Source organism: Syngnathus typhle, linkage group LG4, assembly GCF_033458585.1.
Source record: "Syngnathus typhle isolate RoL2023-S1 ecotype Sweden linkage group LG4, RoL_Styp_1.0, whole genome shotgun sequence".
Lineage (NCBI taxonomy): Eukaryota > Metazoa > Chordata > Actinopteri > Syngnathiformes > Syngnathidae > Syngnathus > Syngnathus typhle.
The window spans coordinates 12498584-12524995 of record NC_083741.1 but is presented as its reverse complement, the minus strand read 5'-3'; the positions used below and the strand labels follow the sequence as shown (position 1 = coordinate 12524995).

Below are 26412 nucleotides of genomic sequence, written 5' to 3'. Positions count from 1 at the left end.
AGGGTTTCAAACTAAGGTTAGGGTTTGAAATTATGGTTTTAAAGTACATTTTTAAACTAGGCTTAGAGTTTCCATGGACTGTATTGGTGTTAGGTTAAGGCTTTCAAAGTAGGGTTTCAGACTAGTTTGGTATTAATTGGGGTTTGTAATGAGGGTCTCAAATGACTAGGGCTATGGTTTTAAATTCGGGTCTATATTGCAAAGTAGTGTTTTAAATAGGTCAGGGTTTAATTCAAACGATTCCTTTGTATAAATCAATCGGGAATAAATGTGAATATTAATGAACTCGTTGTCAGACTTTGATCTAGGTGCTGTGGATCTATGGGCACCCAGTCGTGCCACTGCCTAGGCAACGGCGTGAACGCGCATGTCAGCCTGGCTCGCTGCAGAGCCTCAGCTGCCTCTGTTGCCTCGGCTTTGACGATTAATCGTGGGGATGGTGCTGACAGCGAAAGGCGACGGATGGCCACTTTTACGCGAGTAAATGTCAGTCACGTAAAATTACATTTTACGGCTGGAAAACAAATTCGCTCTCCAACCACGACGTCTGTGGAGCAAGACGACGTTACGAGGCCGTGGACGACTCGAACGCTTACTGATGGAATCCCCAGTTGCTGCTAGATGGAGAAACCGACAGGGTGGACTCGCTCTAAATAATTAAAAAAAACGGCATCTACTGCTGCGTAAAAATACATAATACAATTTGGGGGCAAAAAAACATGCATCTGCATCAGGTGCTGACGGGAGCAGTGAACCCCGGGGATTGCTGCTACTCGGTGGGGAGCGTGAATGACGTTCCGTTCACGGTGAGTTTGTATTTGAATATTATTTGACTTGAGTTGATGCTAACTAGTGACAAGCGGTGTGAGTGGGCTGCTAGCTAGCCTCATACCAGATGGACGGGGGCGATCTAGCTCGCTGAAGCTAAAGTCCGCTAAAGCTAACCGGGTAGGAAGCTAGCAAACTGCCGCACTGTGAGAATCCCAAACACTCGAGACTTCTCCTGCCTTCCTCGTTGATCGTCTGTCCTGTATTGAAAAAACAATTACTGATCTTTCTACGCCAATATCGACACTAGTCAATTACCGCTGTTGCTGTTATTTATGCACATGATTTAATAGCAGTCACTCAATGACCTTTAGCAGCATCTTGTCACGTTACAACAGTGCTTCTCAAATAGTGGGGCGCACCCCCCTTGGGGGGCGCGGTGCTATTCGTGGGGGGGCGCGTGTGACCCTGGGGAACAGGCTTTTTTTTTGGCAGTACTAGAATAAAGTGTAATTGCGCGTTTTACTACAGCAGGGGGCAGTGGCGCTCTCATTGTTACTTCTGTCACGTTTGCGACAGTGCAACATTTTACGACTTACAAGACAAGTTAGGATAGTCACGGTGGGGAGGGGGGGCGCGAATAGTTTTCTTCTTGCTAGGGGGGGGCGTAACAGAAAATAATTGAGAAGCACTGCGTTACAATTACTGCAAGGGAATCCCTTTGCGCATCCGTTATCGTAACTGTGCTGTATGGTGGTCTAAATGTTACCGTGCCTATAACGAGGAAGGGGGTTGTACTTTGAACGTGAGAGACATTATAGTATTTAGTTGTAGAAGTGGCTTAGCTCGCAACCATTTGGCGTTAAATCCTCCTCACGGATCATTAGCTCACTGTCATCCCAGCATCAGCGATGACGTAGGCAGCCTTATATGGACACACGCGCTAGCGGCAGTGACTCTTGGAAATAATGCCAAATTCATATTGATGCTTATGAAACAGCATAGATGCACATTTTGTCAAATATGGCAAGGACCACAAGCTTCCCAATGTTTATCTCTTCTTCATGCGGAGGGGTCCCAGACAACATGTCAATATTGCATTTTGTCTTGGAAGACACAAACAGAATAATATTACAGTGGTTGTTGTGATGGCAATCATGCGGAACAGTCCTCTCAATCTTTTCCTATTACCTTTCACATTTACCTCAAATGCACCATTTGAAGTAAACCGAAGAGTCTATTCTTTTGTTCAGCTTGTTTGTAATCAATTGATAATGGTCAGGATAGGATTGACCCCCCCCTTTTTATGATGATTCAGGGACAGTAATTTGTTATGTCTCATGAGACGATCTGCCCTCTAAAACTTTTTCTTGGCAGCTGCTAATGTAACTGACAACTTACTCCTTTGACATTGTCTGGGACAAGCTGCTTTGCAAAGATTTAGCGAACAATTTAGAAGCTTTCTGTATAATGACTGTTTGCTTCAAATGTTTTGTGACTGTCTTAATAAAATTTAAGGCAAGTGCAATGGCTGCCAAATTTTTGCTTTGTCTTTTTGTATACATTTTCTTCCAGATGCTGGCTGCTTCCTGACATTCATTAGGGTATTTTATTGCGGGCTAACTCGTATCTTTTTGAATTGCAATATAGAGGGGATGTGTTCTCTCTTCTGCCCTGATGTTAACTTCAGATGGAGGTTGCAAATGCATGCAAATGGATTCGTGCATCAGCGTAGGTTGGAACTATCTCTGAAGCAGAAGTTGTGCACTTTGCCTTGAGGCCATAGATTGTTCACTTGGTGCTTCCCCTCTCTGTCCTAGAGGACGTTTGAAGAACACTAGACAATCTGTCCGATGTATTTTCATTCACACTGTCACTGACCCCGTGGGCTCTTGAGCTACATCCCTGGAATACACACACAACAAATGCAAGCACAAGAGTGTTAACACAACACTATTTCACCACTGTTATTTCACAACCCTACTGTCATGACTAAAATAACTTGAAATTGATAAGACTGGAATTTGCTGAAATGCATATTGACAGGCCAGGACCTTGTGACCGTTGTGGGATTTTCAATCATGTCTGCGCTGTTTGTGCAAAGCAAAGAACACTGTGCCTACAGTGGAACAGGCTCTGTTGTGGTCGAGGCTGCTCTGCTAAACCCGGCACAGTGGAAATAAAAAGCATTTTTGTGCCGAGCTCTATCATACTGCCGTGTAATGTAAAAAATTTACATCTCAGACTTTGCAGCATCAACTACGTCTTTTGCATTGCAGATGTTCGGGCAATATTCATATAGATTTGAGAAGAGCTTGGTTTTGTTTGACTCACTGTGCACAGTAGTCTGTCGGAATAGAAGCCATACATACTGGGGTTCTCTCTCTTGGCTAAAAATGTTTGATTTGGAACAAGACAAAAATATTGTTAGCTCAGGCTTTTGACTGCAGCAGCCAAGCTTGTGCGGGAAAGTGTTGGGAGCAGCTGCAGCAGCAGAACATGTCTGCATGATTGAGTTAGTCGCTGGGAATAGGGGCCATTGGATGGAAGAAAGACAGAAGTGATCTCTCTCTCTCTTCCTTTTATCTACTCTCATTGCCACAGTCAGTGCATGCATGTTCACACTTTGTTCTTAAAAAAAAAAAAGAATCCCACACAGCTGCATGCCCCTATTTTTTCCCCCGAATTGCCTTGAATAGATGCACTTCCATATAAAGGTGCCTGCAGATCTCATTGGTACTGTAAAAACACCAAAGCTGTCCTCCAGGAAATTACTAGTGTAAAAATCACCCTTGAGTTTCCCAAAATTGAGCAAGGATAAACATTTGAAATGGAAACCATTAGAAATCTCCCATATTGAGACATTCACGTCAACTTTAATGCATTTTCAGTTTCACACTCGTGATTGCGTTCCTCCTCCTACAGTACTGTGCTTAAAAAAAAACAAAAAAAGGAGCAATATTTATTCAGTCAGCTACATTCTTTAAATACTGACAAGGATGACAAGGTTGAACGTTGCATTGATCAGATCAGGAGAAAAGTACAACCCTGGTGTCCTGATTTGGATTGACCTCCCTAGATATATTTTGGATCAGCCAAAGTCCCTTTGTGAATGCATGAATTTGTAACATTAGTGAATGATATTTTCCAACTAGAATTGGTGGTGTATATTTTGAAGTCCAGAAAATTGGTCATTTGTCTCTATCATTTCAGGGTGTAGTCCGCCTTTCACCCAAAGTTATCCGAGCACCCCATGACGCTGAATATGATAAGCGGTGTTGAAAATGGCTGAATGGGTGGTGTTAATAGCAGTGGTTGTTTTCCCATATGCGGAGATGCTGATCATCTCAGCATCCAGTCATCTGAAATGATAAGTGGTCTATTTTCACACTGCTGGTCGTAAAGGCTACAAAACTCCAATGTATTTCTAACGTGCTTCCAAATTTGTATTTTAATGGTGTCATTTTGTTATCCATCAGGAGTATGCTCTCATAACAAACAAGCGGTCATTGTTTGCACACCTTTTCCGCCGCACCTTGTTGGTTATGCATGAGACTGTTGGCACATGTAGATGATGACAGAGAAACAGGAAACACAAAGAGGTGATGAGAGACTCCAGTTTGTGACTGGTGTACTCGTGTTGTTGACTTGTCCAGTAGCGCAGATCCCCACTAGATGGAAGTTAAAGGGAATCTCCACCGCATACACGGCAGCCCAAGACAGCGCGTGACGGTGACCACGTTTTAATTCCGAGTCGTGATGTGCTGCAGCAGATGAAGCTGGGTGGGTGGGGGGTTCGTGTAATCCACTGACTGCAGTTTTCGTTTGACTTGCCTCTCGCATGCAGCGTGCAGAAAGACTCATCTTGCATCAACCACCGGGGCCATAACCGCTACGATTAGTTTGTTTTTCAGTGGTGACTATAAAGCGTCCCTATTGTGTGACTCAGTGGTTCCCTGCCTCTCCTCCTGTTCTCCTGAATAATGGAAGACATAAGCTGTTGTTCAGGCACTCCTGTTGTTCTGAGGCCAATCTGACTTGCTAGTTAAAATATATATAACCTTAAATAAAAGGCTAAAACTTGTTAAATATGATTTATGATTTAATATTGTTTGTGTAAATGCGAGTGTGCACTCCTGAACACTATTATTTAATGTAATTTAGTGTTGCGTTGATGCTTTATAATCCTCTCCAGTTTAAGCTCTTCACTTTTTGTGTTGTATACTTGATATAGAACCCAAACTAAAGTGAATTGGTACTTGTTTTTCACCTGTATTTTCTTTTTTCAAACTGATTTTTTTTTTAATGAGAAACCTTTTCATTTTCAGGCTTATGGCTCAGGTTGTGATGTGGTGATCTTGGCTAGTGACTTCGAGTGTGTGCAGATAATACCAGGAGCACAGAATGGGAACATTCAGGTGGGCTGTGTGGAGTGCTCCCATCAGCTCGGCAGGGTAAGTGTTGACCTCACACTCAAATTCCTTCACCCCTGCACTCGGTTTGTTTTTGTCCGCTTTGTTTGGAGTCATTGGATTTTGAAACCACAGCACACTCTTGAAGTGTGTATGTCGTTAGTTTTGTGCTTGTTTCACTTTGTTGGCCCCAGCTCTGTAAAATGCTGCCAGCTTCTAAAAGGCAGCAGATGGAAGAGGACAAAAAGAAAGAAAAAGGACAGAACGTTACTATAGCTGTTTTTTAATGATGATGATTATGATTAACTGTATGTACTCTTTATTGGTCCATTAAGGGACAGTAAGATGCTGTTAAGCATGGTGTTGTTTGTCATTTTCAAGATGTCTATTTCTTTTTCTAATGGTTTTGAATACTGCTTTTATGTAGATTGCTGCCTCCTATGGAAACACAGTCTGCATCTTTGAACCTCTCTCTACCAACCCAAACAAACGGCACAAGGTAGCCATTTTGTCTAATAAAAACTATTGTTTACCAAAAAATGTAATAAGATGAAGTAAGCGAGGGAGCCAATAACATCGCATGGTGTGCGTGTGTGTGTTGCTCTCCTGTCACTAACAGCATCTTAACTATCAGTGGCAAAAGACAGGGCAGTTCTTCCTTGACGCCATCACCTACAACCTGGCCTGGGACCCACAGGGTATGCCAATGCTTTCTCTGTGATAAAATCAACACGTTAATGTTTTTCTCTCCATAAACGGACTAATTGAATCCTCTCCCTGAAATACTTTTACCTCCTTACCACCTCAGTTGCCGTGAAGAACATGTGCAATTGAGTATTCTGTATCTCCCATAATACAAATGATGCTCTTTAGTCATCAACTTGGCCGTGAGATGTGTCACCTAGTGCCGTTGTGTCTTCAGGGAACCGTATCCTAGCAGCAACCGAGCGGCTCCAGCTGTGGGCCCCACCCCTGGCAGACGCCCTAATCGAAGAGGAGGATGGCCAGGCGTCTGAGGAAAAGCTCCATCCCGTTCTTAATGACTGGAACTGCGTCTGGCAGTGCAAGTGCGTCTTGTTTATGCGTAACTGACGAGGAAAAATGTTTCCTTTCTGCTTTTTGATTTGCAGATCTATCAAATCTAGTTAGAATTTTCACAAATGAGAAAATATTGTGATACTGAGGTCTTGTTTTCTGATAACTCAATAGTGAAAAGCTTCAACTCTATCATCATGCTGCGAGTCATGTGATTTAACATCAGTTCATGTAATTCTCATCTTATGACAAGCATGCATGATCAGTAAAACCACTCAAACTGGGAAGTGAAAGCTTTTTAAGCATCCCCCCATAAATTCAACTATTGCACATCGGCAGCTTCAGTGGTAGCCATGAGTGAGCTGTCTTTCTTTTGCATTAAGCTAATGTGACTGTGTGGCCCACAGGACTGCTGCATCTGTGCACGTTGCCAAGTGGTCCCCTGATGGAGAGTACTTTGCAACAGTTGGGAAGGTGTGCCAATAACTTGACTTTGCAAAATGAAAGGACACCAAATGAAATCACCAAAAATGATACGTGTGTGTTTGCGTATGCAGGATGACTGTTTACTCAAAGTGTGGTATCCCACCACGGGCTGGCGTTCCGCAGTGGTCGTTCAGGACTCCGCGGATAAGAAACCACCCGCCGTTCACTTCTCTTTTGTTTACCTGGCCCATCCTCGCTCGGTCACCGGTATGTCCTGGAGGAAGACTAGCAAGTACATGCCAAAGTAAGCAAATACCTATTTGAAAAATGAAGTCCTGTATTTCCTTTGTGGATGTCAAGTGCATCCTTCATGTGTCTTTTAGGGGTTCGGTGTGCAATGTTTTGCTGACATCTTGCGAGGATGGCGTGTGTAGGCTGTGGTCCGAGACCCTGCTTCCAGAAGACAGCTTGCTTGGGGGGCAAATATCTGAGAACACGCACTCGTTTAGCTCTAGCTTGCCAGGTTTGGCAGGCAACAAGGACAAGATTCAACATGCCTTGGAGGTATACGACATGGTGTAGTTTATGACACCTCAATAGAAATAATTGATAGCAAAAATATGTTGGTTTTTTTTGTTCTTTGTTGTTAAAATCTTTGCTATTTGCTTTGTTTGAACAGTCTATTCACCACCTGAAGCATCTGCGTCGGGGAAGGCGACGATCATCTGCTTTGGTAGCTCACAGTGAGCTGCTCCCCTCTCAGCTTGGCACGCAGGATGCACACACTCATCGCCACATTGCTCATTATGCCAACGCATTGTGTCACTTCCACATTTCAGCCAGTATTAATCCCAACACAGGTAGGCTTTTTTGCCGAAGCAGCCGTCTTTACCTTAGATCCATTTCATCTCCTATTATTTACAGCATACGCTATTCTTATCTGTATTGATTTACTGTGTCTCAATGATCGATCTGTCTCCGCTTCCTCGTTATTCCTTGTTTTCACTTGCAGACATCCCATCAATGCTGGCAGACTCTACGCTCTTCAACACAGATGATGGCACCGGGGCAGGAGGATTTGTGGTTCATTGGCTCAATAATAAAGATCTAAGCTTCACCTGCTCGATGGATCTTTTTATGCTACAGCTCCGCAAGTACTCTGAACAGCAGCTAGATCATGCAACAGAAGACCCCCTGGACCCCGAAGGATCCCCTTTGAAGTTTGACTTTGGTACGACCAGAGTCCAGTGGACATTCGTTAATAGCACATTTATTGCGTATGTGGCACAAGCACATGATGAAACTTTTTTTTTTTTTTTTTTTTTACTTCTAGACCTGGATGAGATGTCTGACAAAGGCTCATCTGAACTTGGAGAGGAAGCAGAGACAGGGGAGCAGGGAAGCACAAAGGCATCCTCACCAGGATCCAGCTCCAGCTTGCCTTTGCCCTCAATGCTGCTGGAAAGGAGGATGGAGATTCTAATCACAGAGTGGAATAAGAGTCCCGACATGTTGTTCACCATCCACCCAACTGATGGCTCTTTCCTTGTTTGGCATGTCAAGTACTTGGATGAATTTAACCAAGGGATCTTCCGACAGGTTCAGGTAAGAACAGCTTTGATGGTTTGAAAGCCTCGCAGTGTCCTGCTTTTAATGTCACGCAAGTGAAATTAAGTCTTTTTTTTTCTCCTAAATATTAGCTTGGGTGCTTTTAATCAGTGATTACTATGCCACATGCTCATCCAGGCATACATTACACTCACTGGTGATTATAGTGGAGGAGGATTTGCCTCTCTTGTGAAGCTAAATAAGCCAACCAAAGTGTTCAAATCCTCGCTGACAATGTCCATTTAAATTCAATATCTTTGTAAAGGCATACCGTTTGATACAGCCTTGCCTTGGCTCTCATTGACAATTAGCTAATGTATGCGGTAGAATGTTTTGGCTGGTCAGCAATTATTGTGTAAATCCAACAATCAAATCAGTATGAATGATTGTGGTTATCTTTCCTACCCAATATGCCTACAGGTGTCCTTTTCCTCCCGTATCCCAGTGGCATTTCCCACAGGCGATGCCAACTCTCTGAGTAAAAACATCTTGATGTATGCCTGTACTTTGACCGAGAGGGAGAGTTTCAGGGCAGGCGATCAAGGAAGGATGGTTCAACACGTCGCTCACTCTGCCTCAGCCTCGGCCGGCCTTGGCTTGCCTGCATTAGCCTCTTCTTATTTTCCTAATCCCGGCACTAGTCCTGCAGTTATGATGGTCTCCAAGCATGTTGACGGATCTCTTAACCAGGTGTGTGTGGCGGGATGGAGTGGGAATCGTAGTATTTTTGTATGCTAGCAGAATCTGAGAAAATTGTCTGCGTTTCCAGTGGGCCGTGACATTCGCTGAGCACTCCGCATTCTCCAATGTGATGACCGTATCCCACAAATTTCGCTATTGCGGCCACCGTTTCCATTTGAATGACCAAGCCTGTCATACAGTGCTGCCACTGCTGCTCACATCCTCACACCATAATGCACTGCTTACACCTCCCTCGGCTCCTGGAAGCATGGATGGGGAACAACCTCCCACTTTTCCCCTTCCAAAGGGACTTCCAAGGTAAGACGCAATGAAAAGGTATCATGGACAAGAACCGGAAGAGGTAGTGACAATAAATATCACAAGGATCTCTCTTTATCAGGAAACAGCTTCGCAATGCAGCAACAAGGACCTTCCATGACCCCAATGCCATCTACAGTGAACTCATCTTGTGGCGAGTGGATCACATTGGACCACTCTCATGCACCGGAGGGGTCTCCGAACTGGCTCGGATCAACTCGCTGCACACCTCTGCTTTCAGCAATGTTGCTTGGCTGCCTTCACTTGTCCCCAGCTCTGTACTTGGTAAACATGTCATAGATGTCTGAATTATTTCATGATATCATCTGTCTAAAATAAAAGACAGTGCAGCAACATTCCGTTCAGCTTTGAGAGGCAGTCATGCATTTGGTATTTACGAACCTATAAATATCTAGCGTTCAGATGATCAAAGTCTACTCAGCTACAATATGCAAAGGAAGTCATCTTGTCTCCTTATATTCTACAGCCTTAAAAGTCTGTTTCATCTCACTATATTTTGCTCCCTTCAGGAACATACTGTAATAGTGCCAGTGCCTGCTTCGTGGCATCAGATGGTAAGAACCTTCGTCTGTATCAAGCTGTGGTCGATGCCAGAAAGCTACTAGATGAACTCTCAGATCCGGAAACATCTGTGAGTGGACCAAGACACAGAAACAAATAACGAGAGCTAGAATTAGCATCATAGATTACATACAAATATCTTTGCATTTTCACCACGTTTTCTCTATACTTACAATCATTTTTGTGTCACGGTTCAGAAACTAGTTGGTGAGGTCTTCAACATTGTCAGTCAGCAGTCTACCGCCAGACCTGGCTGTATCATAGAGCTGGATGTCATTACAAACCAGGTGAGTCATTGCTCTTCGCATTACTTTCCTGAGCGTGGGGGGAATCCAGATCTTGGAATGCTAACATTGTGTACACAGAGTATGTATTGTGATTGCGTTTTCTTTTTCCATATGCAATAGTGTGGTTCCACCACGCAGCTGCTCCATGTCTTCCAAGAGGACTTCATTCTAGGTTACAAACCTCAAAAAGAACCAGGCACACACACAACTGCTTTTCCATCTGGCGAAGGTGCACTCACTATACTATCTGTTTAATACTGCACCTTCTACAACTTCGCAAACCTGATATTCAATAAACTTTTCTGACACCAGATTACCACCCTCCACCATTTTCGGAGAAGTTTTTCCTGGTGGTGATAGAAAAGGATCTCAACAGGAACTCAGTGCTACAAATGTGGCACTTGCACCTCCAGTCTGTTCAAGCCTGTGTTGGTAAGATATTTATTTTAATAGAAGCATTAATTGGTCGTTTTATTGTGTACTTTCATCTCTAAAATGCAATCCAGCTTCATTGTTACTGTGTCTTTGTGCGCAGATGATCTGAACGAAGATTCTAGCTTCCAGAGCCAGCTCATGGTTCCCAATCAAGTCATGAATCCCGACTCATCTCCAGAGACCTCCCCTATCAGGCCTCTTCCACGCTCAGCCTCCACAGTCAACTTGCAGTCAGCCAGCAAACTCATCCTTAGTTCCAAACTGGTGTACAGCAAGCGACTAGACCTGCCCCATGGGGTAGAGGTTACCAGAGCCACACCGTCTGCTGGTCAGCCTGAGCATTGTCTTGACTCTTATTATTTTCAAATTGAAACAGTTGGATTACGAATCTGTATTTAGCTACCTTTTATTTATTAATATAAATATGTTGCAAATTATTTACGTACTACATGCTAAAAAAGAGGAGAGTATCTGGCACTACATTACGGATTAATTTTGTTTTACTCCTCTTGTTTTTCTTTTAGGTCATCTCAGTTCCTCCTCCATCTACCCCGTGTGCTTGGCTCCTTATCTGATTGTGACTACCTGCTCTGACTCTCGGGTGCGGTTCTGGCGTTGTGCCGTCGAGGGTGATCATGGAGATAGTGACAATGAGCAGGACAAGAGGATGTACCGCTGGGAGCCGTGGGCTCTAATGAACGAAGAGGAAGACAACAACAGCGCTGTGTTTGTGTCAGGGCGGCCTGTTGCCGTGTCATGCTCCTACATTGGTAGGCTGGCTGTGGCTTTTAAACAGCCACGTCAAGGACAGGTAATATATTTGAATGTTCTATTGCTCCAAGATTACATTATATATGTTTAAATCAGTTGTTGCCTGTATATGCAATTCCCCCAAAACATGGGGCGAGTCTGTGTTGCCTTAATTAATTAGACGGTGATTTCATTCAAGTATAAATCATTTTTATTTGTAAAATAGTCAACAAACCTTACGTACAAGATATGTCATAGCTGTTGCGCATGTTCTTTGCATTTCCAAAGTCAAATCCAAAATGGCTCTAGTGTTCAATCGAGTTAATAGTTTTGTTCTCAATGAAATCATAACATTTTAAATTGGTTAATGATGAAGAAAAAGAAAACAACTTGGGGAAAGATCATTATCTATTTGTGAAGAATTATTAAAAATGAGGTCATAATTCATAATGCGGCATTACTTTTAATCATTTCTGTGCCATTTGATATATTTAAGCTTTTTTTTTTATTCCCCCTCTAGATTTCTGGGAAAGATTTCTCCATGCATGTGTCTATCTATGAGTGTGAATCAACTGGTGGTTCAGAGTGGGTTTTGGAGCAAACTCTCCACTTGGAAGAATTCAACAAACCCTCGTCAACCTTGGACCCGAGAGTCAGCGTGGACTCTAACCTCTTTGTTTACAGCAGGTCAGGGAGGCACTGCCTATTTCTGTAAGCTACTCTGCTGCTCTCAGCCGTCTCAAATATATAAGGAAATTGCTCTCTGTACTAGGTCGGACCTGTACATGAGCCGAGACCACAACTCACCCAACATCAAGCATTACGTCCATTTGGATTGGTTGTCAAAAGAAGATGGCTCTCACATCCTTACAGTGGGGGTTGGATCCAACATTCTTATGTACGGTCGAATCTCAGGCATGGTCAATGAGCAGACAAGCAGCAAAGAAGGTGTGGCTGTCATCACCCTTCCCCTAGGGGGCAGTATCAAACAGGGGATCCGCTCTCGTTGGATCCTGCTAAGGGCAGTGGACCTGCTGTCCTCTGTGGATGGTACTCCATCTCTGCCAGTCTCGCTCTCTTGGGTGAGGGATGGCATCTTGGTGGTGGGCATGGATTGCGAGATGCATGTGTATGCCCAGTGGCATCAGGACAAGAAGCCTGGTGAGGGAGAGGAGGGCAACCTGTCATCTGCAGACATTGCTGGAGGTCAAACCGCAACTTCTTCCGCAGTCTTGGAAGGGAGAACCAGGTCCAAGAGTGTTTTTGAAGGAAGCACCGCAGTGGATGAGGCCCTACGTGCCCCAGCTGGACTTGAAGAGGGTGGACTTTTTGAGGCAGCACACTCCCTGTCCCCAACTCTACCCCAATATCATCCCACCCAGTTGCTTGAGCTCATGGATTTGGGAAAGGTTCGCCGCGCCAAGGTGAGTCATCCTCATCCCTTAGTAAAGTGGTTCTCAAACATGTTCTGCTTAAAAAAAAAAATACTTTCTACATCAACACTGTGGTTGACATAATTCAGTAATTCTTTAGCATTCCACTAGAGATAGTTGTGTTCTACTAGTGTTACTCAAACCACTATTTGATGACAACTACTCTAGTAGTAACAGCAATTTCCTGTGTGTATTTTAATCGTCTTTCTGCCAGGCCATTCTTGCTCATTTGGTGAAGTGTATTGCTGGGGAGGTCGCTGTAGTAAGAGATGTAGAGGCAGGTGAGGGTGGAGCCAGAAGACATCTGTCCAGAACCATCAGTGTGACCGGCAGCACCGCAAAAGACACCATCGTAGCCGGTCGTGACGGAGGAAGGGATTATACCGAAATCAACTCCATCCCCCCACTGCCTCTCTACGCGCTCATGTTGGCTGACGAAGACACTTCCTTCAAGGGGGCAGAAGAAACTGTCAAAGGACCCAAAGTGGCCAACGGTGAAGCAGGGCACATTTCGGCTGAAGACCAGTATGCTGACCTCTTCCAGGTTTGTACACAACGGTCGAAAGCATTTTGTCGTTGAAGATTGAGGCTGATATCTTTTGTACTTATGACTGTGTTAACAGGTGCCAACAGTCACCACAGACGACTTTGTGAACTTTGCCACTGACAAACCTGAGAAGAAATCTCGTGTTATCAACCTCTCACAATACGGTCCTGCCTACTTTGGACCAGAACATGCACAGGTATTAAGAAGACAAACCTGTTACATTTTTATCAAGTGTAGAAATTCTAAATGTTTTAATGGTAAATTAAGTCAGCAAACGTACTTATTAGAAGTAGCCAGAAAACATAGTGACAACATCAAGCAGCTTCATTATGACTCGTCCTTTACCCATGTGTCTGTCAAGGTGTTGTCCAGTCACCTTATGCATTCCAGCCTCCCTGGACTAACCCGACTCGAGCAAATGTTCTTGGTGGCCCTTGCTGACACGGTAGCAACCACTAGTGCTGAGGTCACCAGCTCCACTGACAAACAATACACAGGTCAGAAATTGTGTCAATGCGGTGTCATTTGTATTGGAAACCTTGGAACGTACAACACATTTGATTTATCTTTACACAAAGGCTGTGCACACCACAGTTTAGTCAAGCACTTTGCAGCATCGTCCATTGTCCTTATCTTTCCGCCTTTTTTTTTTTCTGTAATTTATAATCCGGTTTATTTAGTCTTTTGAGGAGAAGACATTAGCAGGTTGTTCCAGCACAGAGACAGTAAGAAGGTTCAGGGACAAGAGAAACAGAGTGACATGTAAAAGGACAGGTTTTTTTTTAAGGGTTTAAAGGGGAGACGTCATAATCAAATGAATATCGGTGACACCAGTTGACAGCTACCTGGCGTGTTTATAGGAGGCGAGGCTCTGGACGAGTGTGGGCTGAGGTACCTGCTGGCCATGCGTCTTCATACTTGCCTGCTCACCTCTCTGCCCCCACTTTACCGCATGCAGCTTCTTCACCAAGGTAAAACACTTTGACACTGCTGTTTTATTTATTACGGTGAACTCTCCAGCTCATTTAATGCTGACACTTTTTTTTTTTTTCTCATGCCACCATGACTCATCTTCTCTCTCTCTCAATATGTCCTTGTTAGGTCTGTCAACATGCCATTTCGCCTGGGCCTTTCACTCTGAGGCAGAGGAGGAGCTACTGAATATGATTCCGGCCATGCAGAGAGGTGACCCCCAGTGGTCTGAACTCCGAGCTGTTGGTGTTGGTTGGTGGATACGCAACATCAACACCTTGCGGAAAATGGTGGAGAAGGTAGCCAGAGATCTGAATTCTGAGAAACATGTTACTAATAGCGTAATGCGCACCAAAATAATTTATGTTACAAGTCTTAAATGTTTTTGGTGTGCTTATCAGAGTGCTGGTAAGGGACAGCTACAGTTTGATTTACTATTTCACACAACACTGAAATTAACACAAAATTGTTTCAGTTTAACCTTTAAGTCCAATTCTTGTTGTTTAACTTTCATGTAAGGCTAACAAAATGATTACTAATTGCACATTTCCATGTCGAATGTGCTTGCTTGCACTTAAAATATGTACAGTGTAGCTATGTTACAAAATTATGATCCCAAAAAAATCACCTCAAAGAATTGGATTTGGGATATGTTCCGTCTATCAGTTTATTATAAAAAGAAAGAAAGAAAAAAAAAGTTTAACTCCTTTTTTTTTTTAATCATGAATATTTTTCTGTATTATCAGTTGGGCAAAGCTGCATTCCAGAGGCACAATGACCCCTTAGACGCTGCTCTCTTCTACCTGGCCATGAAGAAAAAGGCTGTCCTGTGGGGGCTCTTCAGGTGGGACTTTTTGTTATCCTAAAAAAGTGCAGCAATATTATTTATTTATTTAATTTTAAAATTACACCGTTCATTTACAGTATTACTAATTGGGGATATTAAGTTAAGTTGTTTGTTTCTCTCAGATCCCAACATGATGAGAAGATGACTCAGTTCTTCAAGAATAATTTCAGTGAAGACCGGTGGAGGAAGGCAGCTCTAAAAAATGCTTTTTCCCTGCTTGGAAAGCAACGCTTTGAACAGTCGGCTGCTTTCTTCTTGCTGGCTGGATCACTCAAAGATGCAATAGAGGTGTGAACAACTCTCACCAATGCATATCTCATATCTGAAAATAGAGATTCTTGTTGTTTCTGAGACAGCTGATTTATTCTGCTGCTCTAAAACAAATTATATTGATAAATGCGGTAAATGTCCACATATCTTTGCTATACATGCTACATAGTCAAAACATAGATAACAAAAAGTAAAGCTTCCTAAACTTAACCTAAATGCCTAAACATGCATTTAATATTTATTTTTAATCTGCTGCTCATATCCCATCTACTGTTTTGTTGTGTGTAGGTGTTGCTGGAGAAGATGGAGGACCTCCAGTTAGCCATGATAGTTGCTCGGCTGTATGAAGCAGACTTTGAGAATTCATCTACGTGCCAAGGCCTCCTTTATGAGAAGGTTCTTGGATGTGACAGGGACGGAAGTCATTACCACTGTTCTAGACTTCACCCTGACCCGTTCCTGCGCAGCATAGCGTACTGGATAATGAAGGATTACACCCAAGCCCTGGACACACTCTTAGAGCGCACCCCCAAAGATGATGATGATAATCCTGGTGAGTTGGTTTGAGACATTCAGTACATTACTTGTGAAGTCTCAATAACATTAATAAAGGCTTCGTTTGGTTTAAGGCATTCACACACTTCTTTCTCTCGCACTCACTTTTTTGTATTGTGTTTTAGATGTGATGGTCAAATCTTGCAACCCTGTAGTGTTCAGTTTCTACAACTATCTAAGAACCCACCCACTCATCATCCGGCGGCACTTTGCAAGTTCAGAGGGTACAGCAACCACAGTGGGGCTCACTGCAGAAAAAAATAGTGCGGATGAGATCAACCTCATAGAGCGCAAATTATTCTTCACCACAGCAAATGCACATTTCAAGGTGGGTTTACTTATCTGGGCCAATGGCTGTAACCACTCAAACCATTCCTGTTTAAAAGTATAAAAAAAATAAAAAGCATTCGACAGAGTCTAATTGACAATTAACACACAAGTAATTTCAATGTAATCCAACAGGTGGGCTGCCCAGTTCTGGCCCTGGAGGTTCTCTCCAAAATTCCCAAAGTTACCAAGAAATCAGGCTCCTCTCCCCTGAGCAAGGCTTCATCCAAGGCCAACGTAAACTCAAGCCTGCTATTAGAACGGACCACAGGTATAGACTGGGCTTCCCCTGCTCCCCCGGCTTGGGGAGGAGATGACAATGCAGGTGGGATGGACTGGAGCCAACCCATTGGCAAGTCGGAAGACGATGAGCTAAAGCTCGACTGGGGGGATGACAAGGACAATGATGAAGACGACGATGAGGATTGTCTGACGATGAAGAAACTTGAAACTGAAACGAAAGCAGAGGGAACTTTTGAAACTAAGCTACAGAGAGATGACTCACAGGTTGGACAAATAACCTTCAAACTGTTTATAAATAACTGTCCCAATGTGCAGCTCTGTCATTAAAAAATGTCATTTAATTCTTTCATCCAAATGTACTCAATTAATATGAGAAGGACTCCATTGAAGTGGAGCAAAGCCGTAACATTTTCAATTTGGAGCAGAGATTTAATGGCTGAAGTTGTAGTTAAAAGCCTCAGCCGTTAAAATACATTGTACACTTGGACTGTGCATGCACAAAGGGAACATTTGGTGGTTCAAGCACCGCCTCTGGTGGGTCAGTAGGAAATCTAATGGTATGAAAGAAATTATTTTAGTTACTAGTAGAGCTTGGTGTAACACTTCATAGTGAACAAGAAAATGATCACTTCTCTTTTTATCTTTTAGGGTGAGTCTGAGGTGGATGTGATAGCAGAGCAGCTGAAGTTCCGTGCCTGCCTAAAAATCCTAATGACAGAGTTGCGCACACTAGCCACCGGCTTCGAGGTGGATGGAGGCAAACTTCGTTTTCAGCTCTACAGTTGGCTGGAAAAGGAGATTGCAGCCATTCATAACATCTGCAACTACAAGGTGAAATATTCCACATTTCCTTCAGGTAATATCTCAAACCAATCCTGTTTTATTTTTATGAATATGCAGGTGGAAGGCAAGGAGCAAGAGTCAGAAGCAGAGCACTGGGTGGAACGAGCAGCATCAGTGGATATATCAGATGACATGTTTGAGAGACTCGACGCCTGTGCCTATGAGCGTCACCAAATGGAGCGACGACGCCTTCAAGCTAAGCAGCAGCATTCGGAAAGGCGCAAGGCTTGGCTGAGGAAGAACCAGGCCCTCCTCCGGGTTTTCCTCTCTTACTGCAGTCTCCATGGAGCCAAGGGCGGAGGAGTCACTTCTGTACGCATGGAGCTCCTGTTCCTTCTGCAGGAAAGCCAACAGGTAGCCACATACTTGTTTGATAACTGGATTAGCTACCATATGTATCTGCAAGTTCCATGTCACTCATCTTGGCACAGTAAATGATGAAGCCACTTATCTTTGTTTATAGGAGATCACAGTGAAGCAGCTCCAGTCTCCCCTCCCTCTTCCAACCACCTTGCCTCTGCTCTCGGCCTGCATTGCCACCACCAAAACGGTCATAGCCAACCCCGTGCTTCATCTCAGCAACCACATTCATGATATCTTGCACACAGTCACCCTCATGGAGGCTCCGCCGCATCCAGATGTCATGGATGACCGGGTTCGAACTCAAATTCATTCACACAGTTTGTTCAGTGTCCTTTTCATGAGTAGAAAATTAGAACAACGAATTGTCTCTGTCTGCCTCAGGTAAATGCTCTACACACACTGGCAGCATCTCTCTCTGCTTGCATCTATCAGGCACTGTGTGACAGCCATAGTTACAGGTACTCTGCAACTCGCGCCATTGAATGTTCATTGGCATATTTTATGTATGTCTCTTCGGTGCAGTTACAGCAGGCCTTGTCCTTTTCACTGTTGATGAAAACTCGTACCTTTTTTATTGACTTTTCAGCAGCCAGACAGAGGCCAATCAGTTTACTGGAATGGTGTACCAGGGGTTGTTGCTCAGTGAGAGGAAACGACTTCGTACAGAAAGCATAGAGGAACATATCACTCCAAACTCTGCTCCTGCGCAGTGGCCAGGTAAATTGTTTTGCACTTGAAAAAGCAAGTACGCCAGTGTTTGTTTTTGAATGATTTGCATTTTCATTCATCTGTGTTTGACATATTTAGCATAATGAGTTTAGAGTGCAATTGAGTTGTGCAAGTCAGAGTTTCAATAAACTGGCCTATGAGAGCGCATCAACGACATGATAGCGAGAGAATATGGAAAGTGGGGGTAGCAGTGCAAAGCAGGAAGTCTGTTTATGCAAATAGGCAGATGGTGTTCTATAATAGGAGCTTCATGGCCTCTGGCAAGGAAACAGAAAGAAAGATCGTGCTCATTATGTTCATTTGTGAATTGCCTTTATATCGTGCACAGACTGCATTTGTGTTCTTTGCTATGATGCTATTTGATAATGTTATGCATGCGTGTTCCTTTTCTCCAGGTGTGTCGTCCCTGATTTCTCTGTTGACGTCTGCCAGGGAGGAGGACCAGCCGAGACTCAACGTGCTACTGTGTGAAGCAGTCATGGCTGTTTATCTAGCCTTGCTCATCCACGGCTTGGGCACCCACAACAGCAATGAACTCTTCCGCCTTGCCGCACATCCTCTCAACAACCGCATGTGGGCCGCAGTCTTTGGAGGAGGAGCCAAAGTCATAATAAAGCCAAAGAGGCCCGAGGCCCCTCCAGGTATAGTTGGTGTACTTAGTTACGTTCTGTCTTAGCATTTAGTCGGGGTTTATTTGCCTGTCTCTATACTTATATGCCCTAGCCCCATCCCGTTGTCAACGTCTCTTCCCTCCATTGTAATGCTTCTCTGTAATGTCATCAGGGCCAAGAACGTCCACTTAGCCCTGATGTATGTACTTCCTAAGATGCTGTTGTAGATGTGTAGTGTCTTGTGTGAGTGTGCGCTCTGCCCTGTGTCCCAGTGCCAGCTGATTTTGAGGCAGCCAGGCCAGAGGAGTCTCAGGAGTCACGAAGACCTGAGCAGGGCAACCTCACCCAAACCCCCAAACCCATTCCCTATGAAACCCAGTGTCCCAAACAGTACCCCCCTCTCGTTTCAAGGGGAGGTGGGCCAGGCACTGTGGCACCAGCAACTAAGACCAGCTGTGAGTAACAAGCTGGTGGTTTGCAGGATTGAAGTGCATGGTAGATGTACAGTACAGGTTTGCACTGTTGCTGATGACACCCACCCCCCTTCTCTTTGTTGTGTGGTTAACACTGAATGTCTATTATAAACAGCCATGTGTGATTTGAAGTGGGTTGTTTTGATAAGCCAACAGCATATTTTGGTGTTTGTTTGCAGTGTACGTGTGTCTTTTGTACTGCATGTGCGTGCATTGTCCTTTGTGCTCAACTCATGCTATCATTCCTGTTGTGCCGGTGAAGCAACAGTCGGGGCAAGCAAGGACGGTACAGAAGCCCAAGCTGACCCCCGACCGATTAATTCTGAAGTTAAGGCTAAACCAGGTACATCCTGTGGAGTTGTTAGAGTAATGAAGCAGTGGACCTAAAACTCTTTAAATAGCCTTGATTAGCGAGTGTTAATGCTTTGATGTTAACAATGTGTGATAGTTAGTGTGTGCGCCAGTAGTTGGTATGTGATTATAACTAATGATTGCAATGTAGACTGATTCACTGAGTTGTCCGAAATTCGCACTGCTCACTGCCCTGATTTTGTTTTGTGGAAGGGGAAGATACAGATTGGCATTTGGACTCTAAAAGTGCAAAGGAGCGAGTAGAGACAAGCGTTTGAAGAACAGAGGCAAAGTGGCCTTCTTCAAATCCAATCAATTCATCGGAATCAGTTTAATACCTTCTTTAATGCTGACCTTTTGAGTACAGATAACGGCACCATTTCACAAACGCCGAGGCACACGCATTTCACATGGTTTGCCCAAGAAAACCTTTTTCCATTATTATTTGAGTTACTTATCATCATCATTCATTGATGTTTCTCTGTCTCTAATTTTGTGATCTACTGCATTAGTTTCAGTCATACAAGAATGTGTTGTGAGTCTAACTGCTCTGTCAATTCTGTTTTGTGTTGTGTCTTGTTTTGTCTGGTGCAATGCCAGTGATAGTTCTGCAAGATAACAGTGCAGGTTTGTGCATATCCAAGCGAATGTATGCTGAATGTCTGTACAGTGCAGATTTGCACAGATTACATATTGCCAGTTGGATGTGTTCTGGGTGTTGATGCAATTCACTCATCCTGATGTATTTCTGGATATTTTGTCATTACAGTGATGCACAGTCTCAGATCCTCCTATTTCAGCATTTTGCAGTCGGACCAAACCGGTAGAATTAAAATCTGAAGGATGTTGTGTCTTTGTTTTGTCCGTCAGTGGTGCCCACTCAGCCCCCAGCTGAGGATGGGGACCGATACAGGCGCAGATTTAATATGAGGATGCTGGTACCTGGTCGCCCTGTGAAGGAAACGCCGGCCGCCCCACCTCCGCTGCCCGCAGAGAGACCCACGTACAGGGAGAAATTTATTCCCCCAGAGCTGAGCATGTGGGACTATTTTGTGGCCAAAGTAAGCCATCAACTGCATTTTTCCACATTTGGAATCAAGAGTTTTGTTTTTGTTTTAATCCAATTTACTTTACACCCAAACAAATGAAATGTGATATTTGTTACTTCCCTTGTTCCCTCTCACCTCTACTTTTTTATTTTTCTTCTCAGCCCTTCCTGCCATTGTCAGAGAGCAATGCTTTGTGCGACTCTGACGAAAGTGGAGCAGAGGATGATGAAGATGATGATGATGACGCTTTCCTTTCTGACACACAGATGACTGAGCACTCTGACCCCAACTCCTACAGGTGGGCCGTGCTTCTTTTCTAGCCTGTTATTTGGAAGGCTGTGCTTCTGCTTTTAACAATCCTGTGTGCTGTCCATTTGGGACCATAGCTGGGCTCTGATCCGGTTGGTTATGGTGAAACTGTTTCATCACTCTATTAAGAACTTCCTCCCTATCACTGGGCTTGACTTTGCAGGTACAAACGTACACTATCGGGTTACTCTTCAGTTAACTGTGGCATATTCATTAAAATATTTTTGTGTGCTGTTTTTGCTGCAGACTTGCCAGTCACTTCGCCTTTCACAAATGCTGTGTTGAAGACCCTCGAAAACTGGGAACACATTTTATTGGAGACCATGAATAAATTTGACGGTCCACCTCCCAACTACATTAACACTTACCCTACTGACCTCAGTGCTGGAGGCGGTCCTGCCATATTGCGACACAAGGCCATGCTGGAGCCAGACAACACTCCTTTTAAGTAAGACTTGCTGTACAGTAAATCAATCGCACTGACACGCACATTGTCCTCAGAGAAGACCAGAAACGTCAGGCGGGTGATGCCTGCATCTTTATTTGAGCATCAATACATGATTTAGTCAAGCTCTGTGCAGTTAACCAAGATTCGATTACAATTATGAATATTACACTTCACCATTACAAAATTGGCAAAAAAACATTAGTATGCATTAATATCCAGTGAACTAGGTTTGCTCAATCACAAAAACCATACTTTGTACATTTGCATTTTTTTATTTTAAAATAACAAATTTTGTACATGTTGTTTGGTCTGAAAGAAACTGACATAGTGTTTCAAAGAAATGTGTTCTTTGTAACATTTTTGACCACATATAAACATTTTCTTGTTTTGTACCAAAAAGTAAATGATCATTTGAGTTCAATTATTACCAAAATAATCGGGATTAGCAGCCCCAATTTAGGAACCCTTTTACTGCAGATAGTAATAGTTTTTTTCTCTGCATTTTCATTTTCTACATTTTCTCTGAAAGGAATACAACAATGCTCATTAGAAATGAGTAAAGAACTCAATTTTCACTCTCTCATGCACCCAAATTCCTTATTTTGTACAGTATGAGGGGTATTAAGGAGATGATCTGAGAATTCATTCATTCTGACCTGTTTAAATTTATTGTCTTGTAGAACAAAAAACCATCAGTCCTTTCCAGCTCGACGCCTGTGGCATTTTCTTGTCAAACAAGAAGTTCTTCAGGAGACCTTAATTCGTTACATCTTTACCAAGAAAAGGAAGCAGTGTGAGGTCAGCTGATTACATGCTTTTGGGATATTTGTTTGTTTTGCACAGGGATAAAGGCATGTGTAATGTCGTGTTTGTGGGGCATCATTTAGGACCAACACTCCTTGAAGTTGACCCATTAATGGTATTGTAAATTATGGCACAGAAAAGTGCTCATTTACTAAGCTCCCAAATAGCGGGCTATGAATTAAGTGTTCAGTTAGTTTAACCGATTGCACGCGCTGTTGGCAACAGATGTAAAAGTGTGGGAGACTTTGATTTTGCAAGTTAGATATCTCCCACGGTTTTCACAATAGAACATTTGGAAGCACACCAAAAGATTTGTATTAAGTTTGATAAATCACATTCCGTGTGCCAAATTCGTCTGTTTGAAAAAAAATCTTCAGCAAATGCGCAAAATGAACTACGCTCCAATTGTGCAATTTATTTAGACGCAGCACCAGGAGATCAGTTTCAACATCTCTTTGCCGTGAGCAGTCACGTTTTCGCCCGTTGCGTGTGCAAACCGTTTGTAATTCAGGCCCTGAGCATTTTTATCTGTTGATATTGATACTATCCTTGCTTTGACTTCTGAGACAACTTCAAGTACGTGACAGTTAAGTGACTTTTGTGATGTCTGGAACTGCTCATTACTGTGTGGTTACCCACATAGACAGATAAGTGTTCCTTAGTGCACACTCTGAGGTGGCCTCATCATAGAATACATTTAGACTATATTTCATGCATCAGAAGTCCTTTCAGCATTCTTTGAATTTTATTTTTCATTCCATGTTTTATTTTTCTGTGTGTGTGCATGGGTTTTGTGTCGTGCTGTGCTGTGCTGTGTTGTGTTGGTGTGTTCTACGCCTTGATGTGTGTTGTGTAGTCTGTAGACAACCATACGGACCATGTAAGGCCAAACTGCGTAGCTGGAGGTATCGGTCCCAACAAGGTAGTGGTATTACCAAGTATCACCAGGCTAGCTTTGTCTGTCCCTCTGACTGTTGGTGGTAGTCACTACTAGATGGCTAAGCTTGAAGGAGCAACATTTAAGAAATATACTGGTTGTGGTGAATGTCTGCTCTCCAGCTTGGCTTGATAATGACTGCTCCCACAGCTATTCAAGCATATGATCTAGTCAAGGCTAATCTTAACCCCTCACAGGGATGTCTGTGTTTTCCACTCTCACATCCAATTCCTACCAATAACAGATGGATGTTCTTATGTTTCACACACTTTGGAGACAACAGCATCTAAGCTTCCTCTACGTGGCGCACAAAATATAATTACTAACTTGCATGCTCACTGTCAGAGCTGTGTGGGATTTCCACCGCTGATACTTTTGTCAGATCTTTCTCAAACTACTCATTTCTTGTTAACTTGACTCTTCTAATGCTGCTTTCACAAAATATGCTGATGGCTGCAGCTGAGTTGATTTCTCCATCCAAATTCTTAACTAATTAACAGTTTGTGTTAAAAGTCCTCTTAATGTGTACTGTTGAACTTGCTTTTTATCTGCTCTCCTGATTTATCCAGGTGGAAGCAGATCTGGGCTACCCGGGAGGCAAAGCAAAAATCATTCACAAGGAGTCGGACATAATCATGGCATTTGCAATCAACAAGGTAAAATGTGTAATCCTGGGTGAATTTTATGTATTGGCAAAATATACCATAAGGCTCCACTGATCCCAGATTTATATTTATTTGATTGCATCTCATTGGTGCTTGAAATTAGAGTGATGAAAAGGAGCATAAACAAGTACCTGGCAATTGGCACAAATCATTTATAAATTATTTGGCCTACAAAAAGAACCGTCAAGCTGCTTCAGAATGTTGAATGAAGCAGAGTGCTTGAAAGAAACCTTCATCGACAACATTGATGCTTTTGAATAAAGTGGCTTCAAGTAGAGTACTTATATTCATTGGAGGTACTGCTTTTCACAATCTATCTTGGAAATGAGAGAAAACCCTTTATCGTTTGGTTCACTCCATCCTTGGCTCTCTCCCCCACTTGCTCGCATTCTTTGCCAGGCTAACTCAAATGAAATAGTGCTGGCCTCCACCCATGATGTCCAGGAAGTCGATGTGTCAACGCTGGTGGCTGTGCAACCCTACACCTGGATCGGAGAGGACTTTGATAAGGAGTCGCGCAGGTCTGACTAATTCTGACGTTTCCTTCAAACGACTTATTTAATGCTATGAGAAAATACTTGTCGGAATTGTAAAAGTGTGCACCGTTTCTGCAGCTCTGACGACGTGGACTACAAATCATCTCACACCAACATTGCCCAAGCCAGCTCTGGTCCCTTTGCGCCACCGCAGATCACCGTTTCCGCATCCATGCCATGGCTGGGCAGTGGGCAGACCAGCATGGGGGCCAGCGTGGTACAGCCTCATACACCCATACACACAGCCGTATATTTTTATACCATTTATAAATCTCAACAAACATTATTCGCATTCATGACTATAACCAAGTAAGTGTCTTAGTGAAATTGTATGACCTTAATATTGATATCAAGGATATTGCATAAATGCTTAAGAGCCTTCCATGGTGGCAGTAGTTCCGCTAAATACATTTACTCATCTATGGCCAGTGCACATTTTGTGAGAAATTTGTATTTTCATTTCTTATCAATGTGTAGGAAAACTAAGATGTGCCGCCTAAACAGCTGGCCTGCTGAGTCTATGGTGGCTGATACAGGCAGCGAGTGTGTTTGCGCTACTGAGAGAGACATTGATAGCGGCCGCTCTCACAGCCCTGTAGCCCAAGGTGCAGCTTTGCGTCACGCTTACATCCGGCCTGGGTTCTCCTCGTTCCCGCCATGTTGATAAATATGCGCCTTATGATGCAGATTGCAAGATAGAAGGGTTTGGAAGGTGAGGGTTGTTGCAGCCAGCCTAGTTGCCATTATGCATTGGTGTCTCATTTATCTTTTCCAGATCATGAAGAGAAATCTTAATAACGTCAAGAGAATGACCTCCCACCCCATATATCAGTATTGTAAGTATTTTCTTTTTCCAATTGAGTTTATCTTGGTCATCATGTCTTATGCATGTGTGTGTTTTGTATCAGACATGACCGGAGCTCAGGATGGCAGTGTGAGAATGTTTGAATGGAATAGACCTCAGCAGCTCATCTGCTTCAGACAAGCGGGCAACGCTCGTGTCACTCGACTCTATTTCAACTCCCAGGGCAACAAGGTACGTGCAACCCGCGCACATGCATACATGCAACATCATTGCCTTTGTTTTGTCTGTCTGATGAGGTTGCTCTGATTGCTCTAGTGCGGAGTCGCTGACGGAGAGGGATTTCTCAGCCTGTGGCAAGTCAACCAAACCTCATCCAACCCCAAACCCTACCTGGTGAGTTCACCATCTCTATGCCCCCCTTACTTAAATCCTGGAGGCATTGTGCTGGCAGTTTGTTGACACCTCCTCACTTCCTTATGTTGCACCATCGTAGTTGTGTTTATGTTAAGGTAATGACATTTTCCAAGGGTGGGGATTTTTGAAGTTTGATGTTTCCAATTTTGGCTCTTTAAATTGTACAAAGTTTCAGTTTTGAGGTTGCATATTGTGCACTATAATTTGAGGTACGTGACGCTTCTTAAATTCAAACTTGATTCTTCTCCATGGCCCAAAATGACCGCAAATAAGATGAAAGGGTAGTCCTGATACACTTTTGAACAACATTTACTTTTGCTAATCTCGCCGGCAGAGTTGGCAATGTCACACAAAGACCTGCGGAGATTTTGCTTTCATCACATCCTCGAGCCTCATCGCCACTGCTGGACAGTCGAACGATAACAGGTCAGCATCAAGTTTTTTTTTTTTCCCCAGCGCTGCTGCTCCTTCCCTTTTTTGGTACACAGTGACACAAGTGATCTTGCGTTTCCACAGAAATGTGTGTCTGTGGGACACACTGATTTCACCCAGCAATACCATGGTCCACGGTAAGAAAGC

At 43.4% G+C, this 26412-nt stretch overlaps 1 protein-coding gene across 4 annotated transcripts in view; it reads left to right on the top strand.

The window, feature by feature from the left end:
• The first annotated feature begins 337 nt into the window (after positions 1-337).
• The window catches only part of dmxl2 (Dmx-like 2), a 28631-nt gene continuing 2556 nt past the window's right edge, over positions 338-26412 (top strand). Inside the window, exons 1-53 of one of the 4 annotated variants that reach the window (XM_061275931.1) lie at positions 338-806; positions 5097-5222; positions 5608-5679; positions 5800-5878; positions 6103-6247; positions 6623-6689; positions 6773-6945; positions 7025-7205; positions 7321-7501; positions 7654-7872; positions 7975-8246; positions 8670-8939; positions 9019-9248; positions 9331-9533; positions 9779-9900; positions 10028-10117; positions 10238-10346; positions 10430-10549; positions 10653-10880; positions 11077-11363; positions 11823-11989; positions 12075-12726; positions 12950-13279; positions 13359-13478; positions 13644-13779; positions 14143-14253; positions 14384-14553; positions 15001-15098; positions 15224-15389; positions 15660-15924; positions 16052-16254; positions 16389-16760; positions 17145-17327; positions 17397-17693; positions 17803-17994; positions 18084-18160; positions 18289-18419; positions 18827-19072; positions 19315-19497; positions 20737-20927; positions 21077-21213; positions 21302-21387; positions 21471-21672; positions 22353-22470; positions 23333-23398; positions 23983-24069; positions 24478-24599; positions 24693-24831; positions 25390-25450; positions 25523-25650; positions 25735-25812; positions 26168-26259; positions 26350-26402. In XM_061275931.1, coding sequence (XP_061131915.1) covers positions 720-806; positions 5097-5222; positions 5608-5679; positions 5800-5878; positions 6103-6247; positions 6623-6689; positions 6773-6945; positions 7025-7205; positions 7321-7501; positions 7654-7872; positions 7975-8246; positions 8670-8939; positions 9019-9248; positions 9331-9533; positions 9779-9900; positions 10028-10117; positions 10238-10346; positions 10430-10549; positions 10653-10880; positions 11077-11363; positions 11823-11989; positions 12075-12726; positions 12950-13279; positions 13359-13478; positions 13644-13779; positions 14143-14253; positions 14384-14553; positions 15001-15098; positions 15224-15389; positions 15660-15924; positions 16052-16254; positions 16389-16760; positions 17145-17327; positions 17397-17693; positions 17803-17994; positions 18084-18160; positions 18289-18419; positions 18827-19072; positions 19315-19497; positions 20737-20927; positions 21077-21213; positions 21302-21387; positions 21471-21672; positions 22353-22470; positions 23333-23398; positions 23983-24069; positions 24478-24599; positions 24693-24831; positions 25390-25450; positions 25523-25650; positions 25735-25812; positions 26168-26259; positions 26350-26402 — 8920 coding nt within the window. In that variant the 5' untranslated portion in view covers positions 338-719. Of the gene's footprint in view, positions 807-5096; positions 5223-5607; positions 5680-5799; positions 5879-6102; positions 6248-6622; positions 6690-6772; positions 6946-7024; positions 7206-7320; positions 7502-7653; positions 7873-7974; positions 8247-8669; positions 8940-9018; positions 9249-9330; positions 9534-9778; positions 9901-10027; positions 10118-10237; positions 10347-10429; positions 10550-10652; positions 10881-11076; positions 11364-11822; positions 11990-12074; positions 12727-12949; positions 13280-13358; positions 13479-13643; positions 13780-14142; positions 14254-14383; positions 14554-15000; positions 15099-15223; positions 15390-15659; positions 15925-16051; positions 16255-16388; positions 16761-17144; positions 17328-17396; positions 17694-17802; positions 17995-18083; positions 18161-18288; positions 18420-18826; positions 19073-19314; positions 19498-20736; positions 20928-21076; positions 21214-21301; positions 21388-21470; positions 21673-22352; positions 22471-23332; positions 23399-23982; positions 24070-24477; positions 24600-24692; positions 24832-25389; positions 25451-25522; positions 25651-25734; positions 25813-26167; positions 26260-26349; positions 26403-26412 lie in introns of those variants that run through there. The other 3 variants (XM_061275933.1, XM_061275932.1, XM_061275934.1) reach the window with 3 other exon arrangements.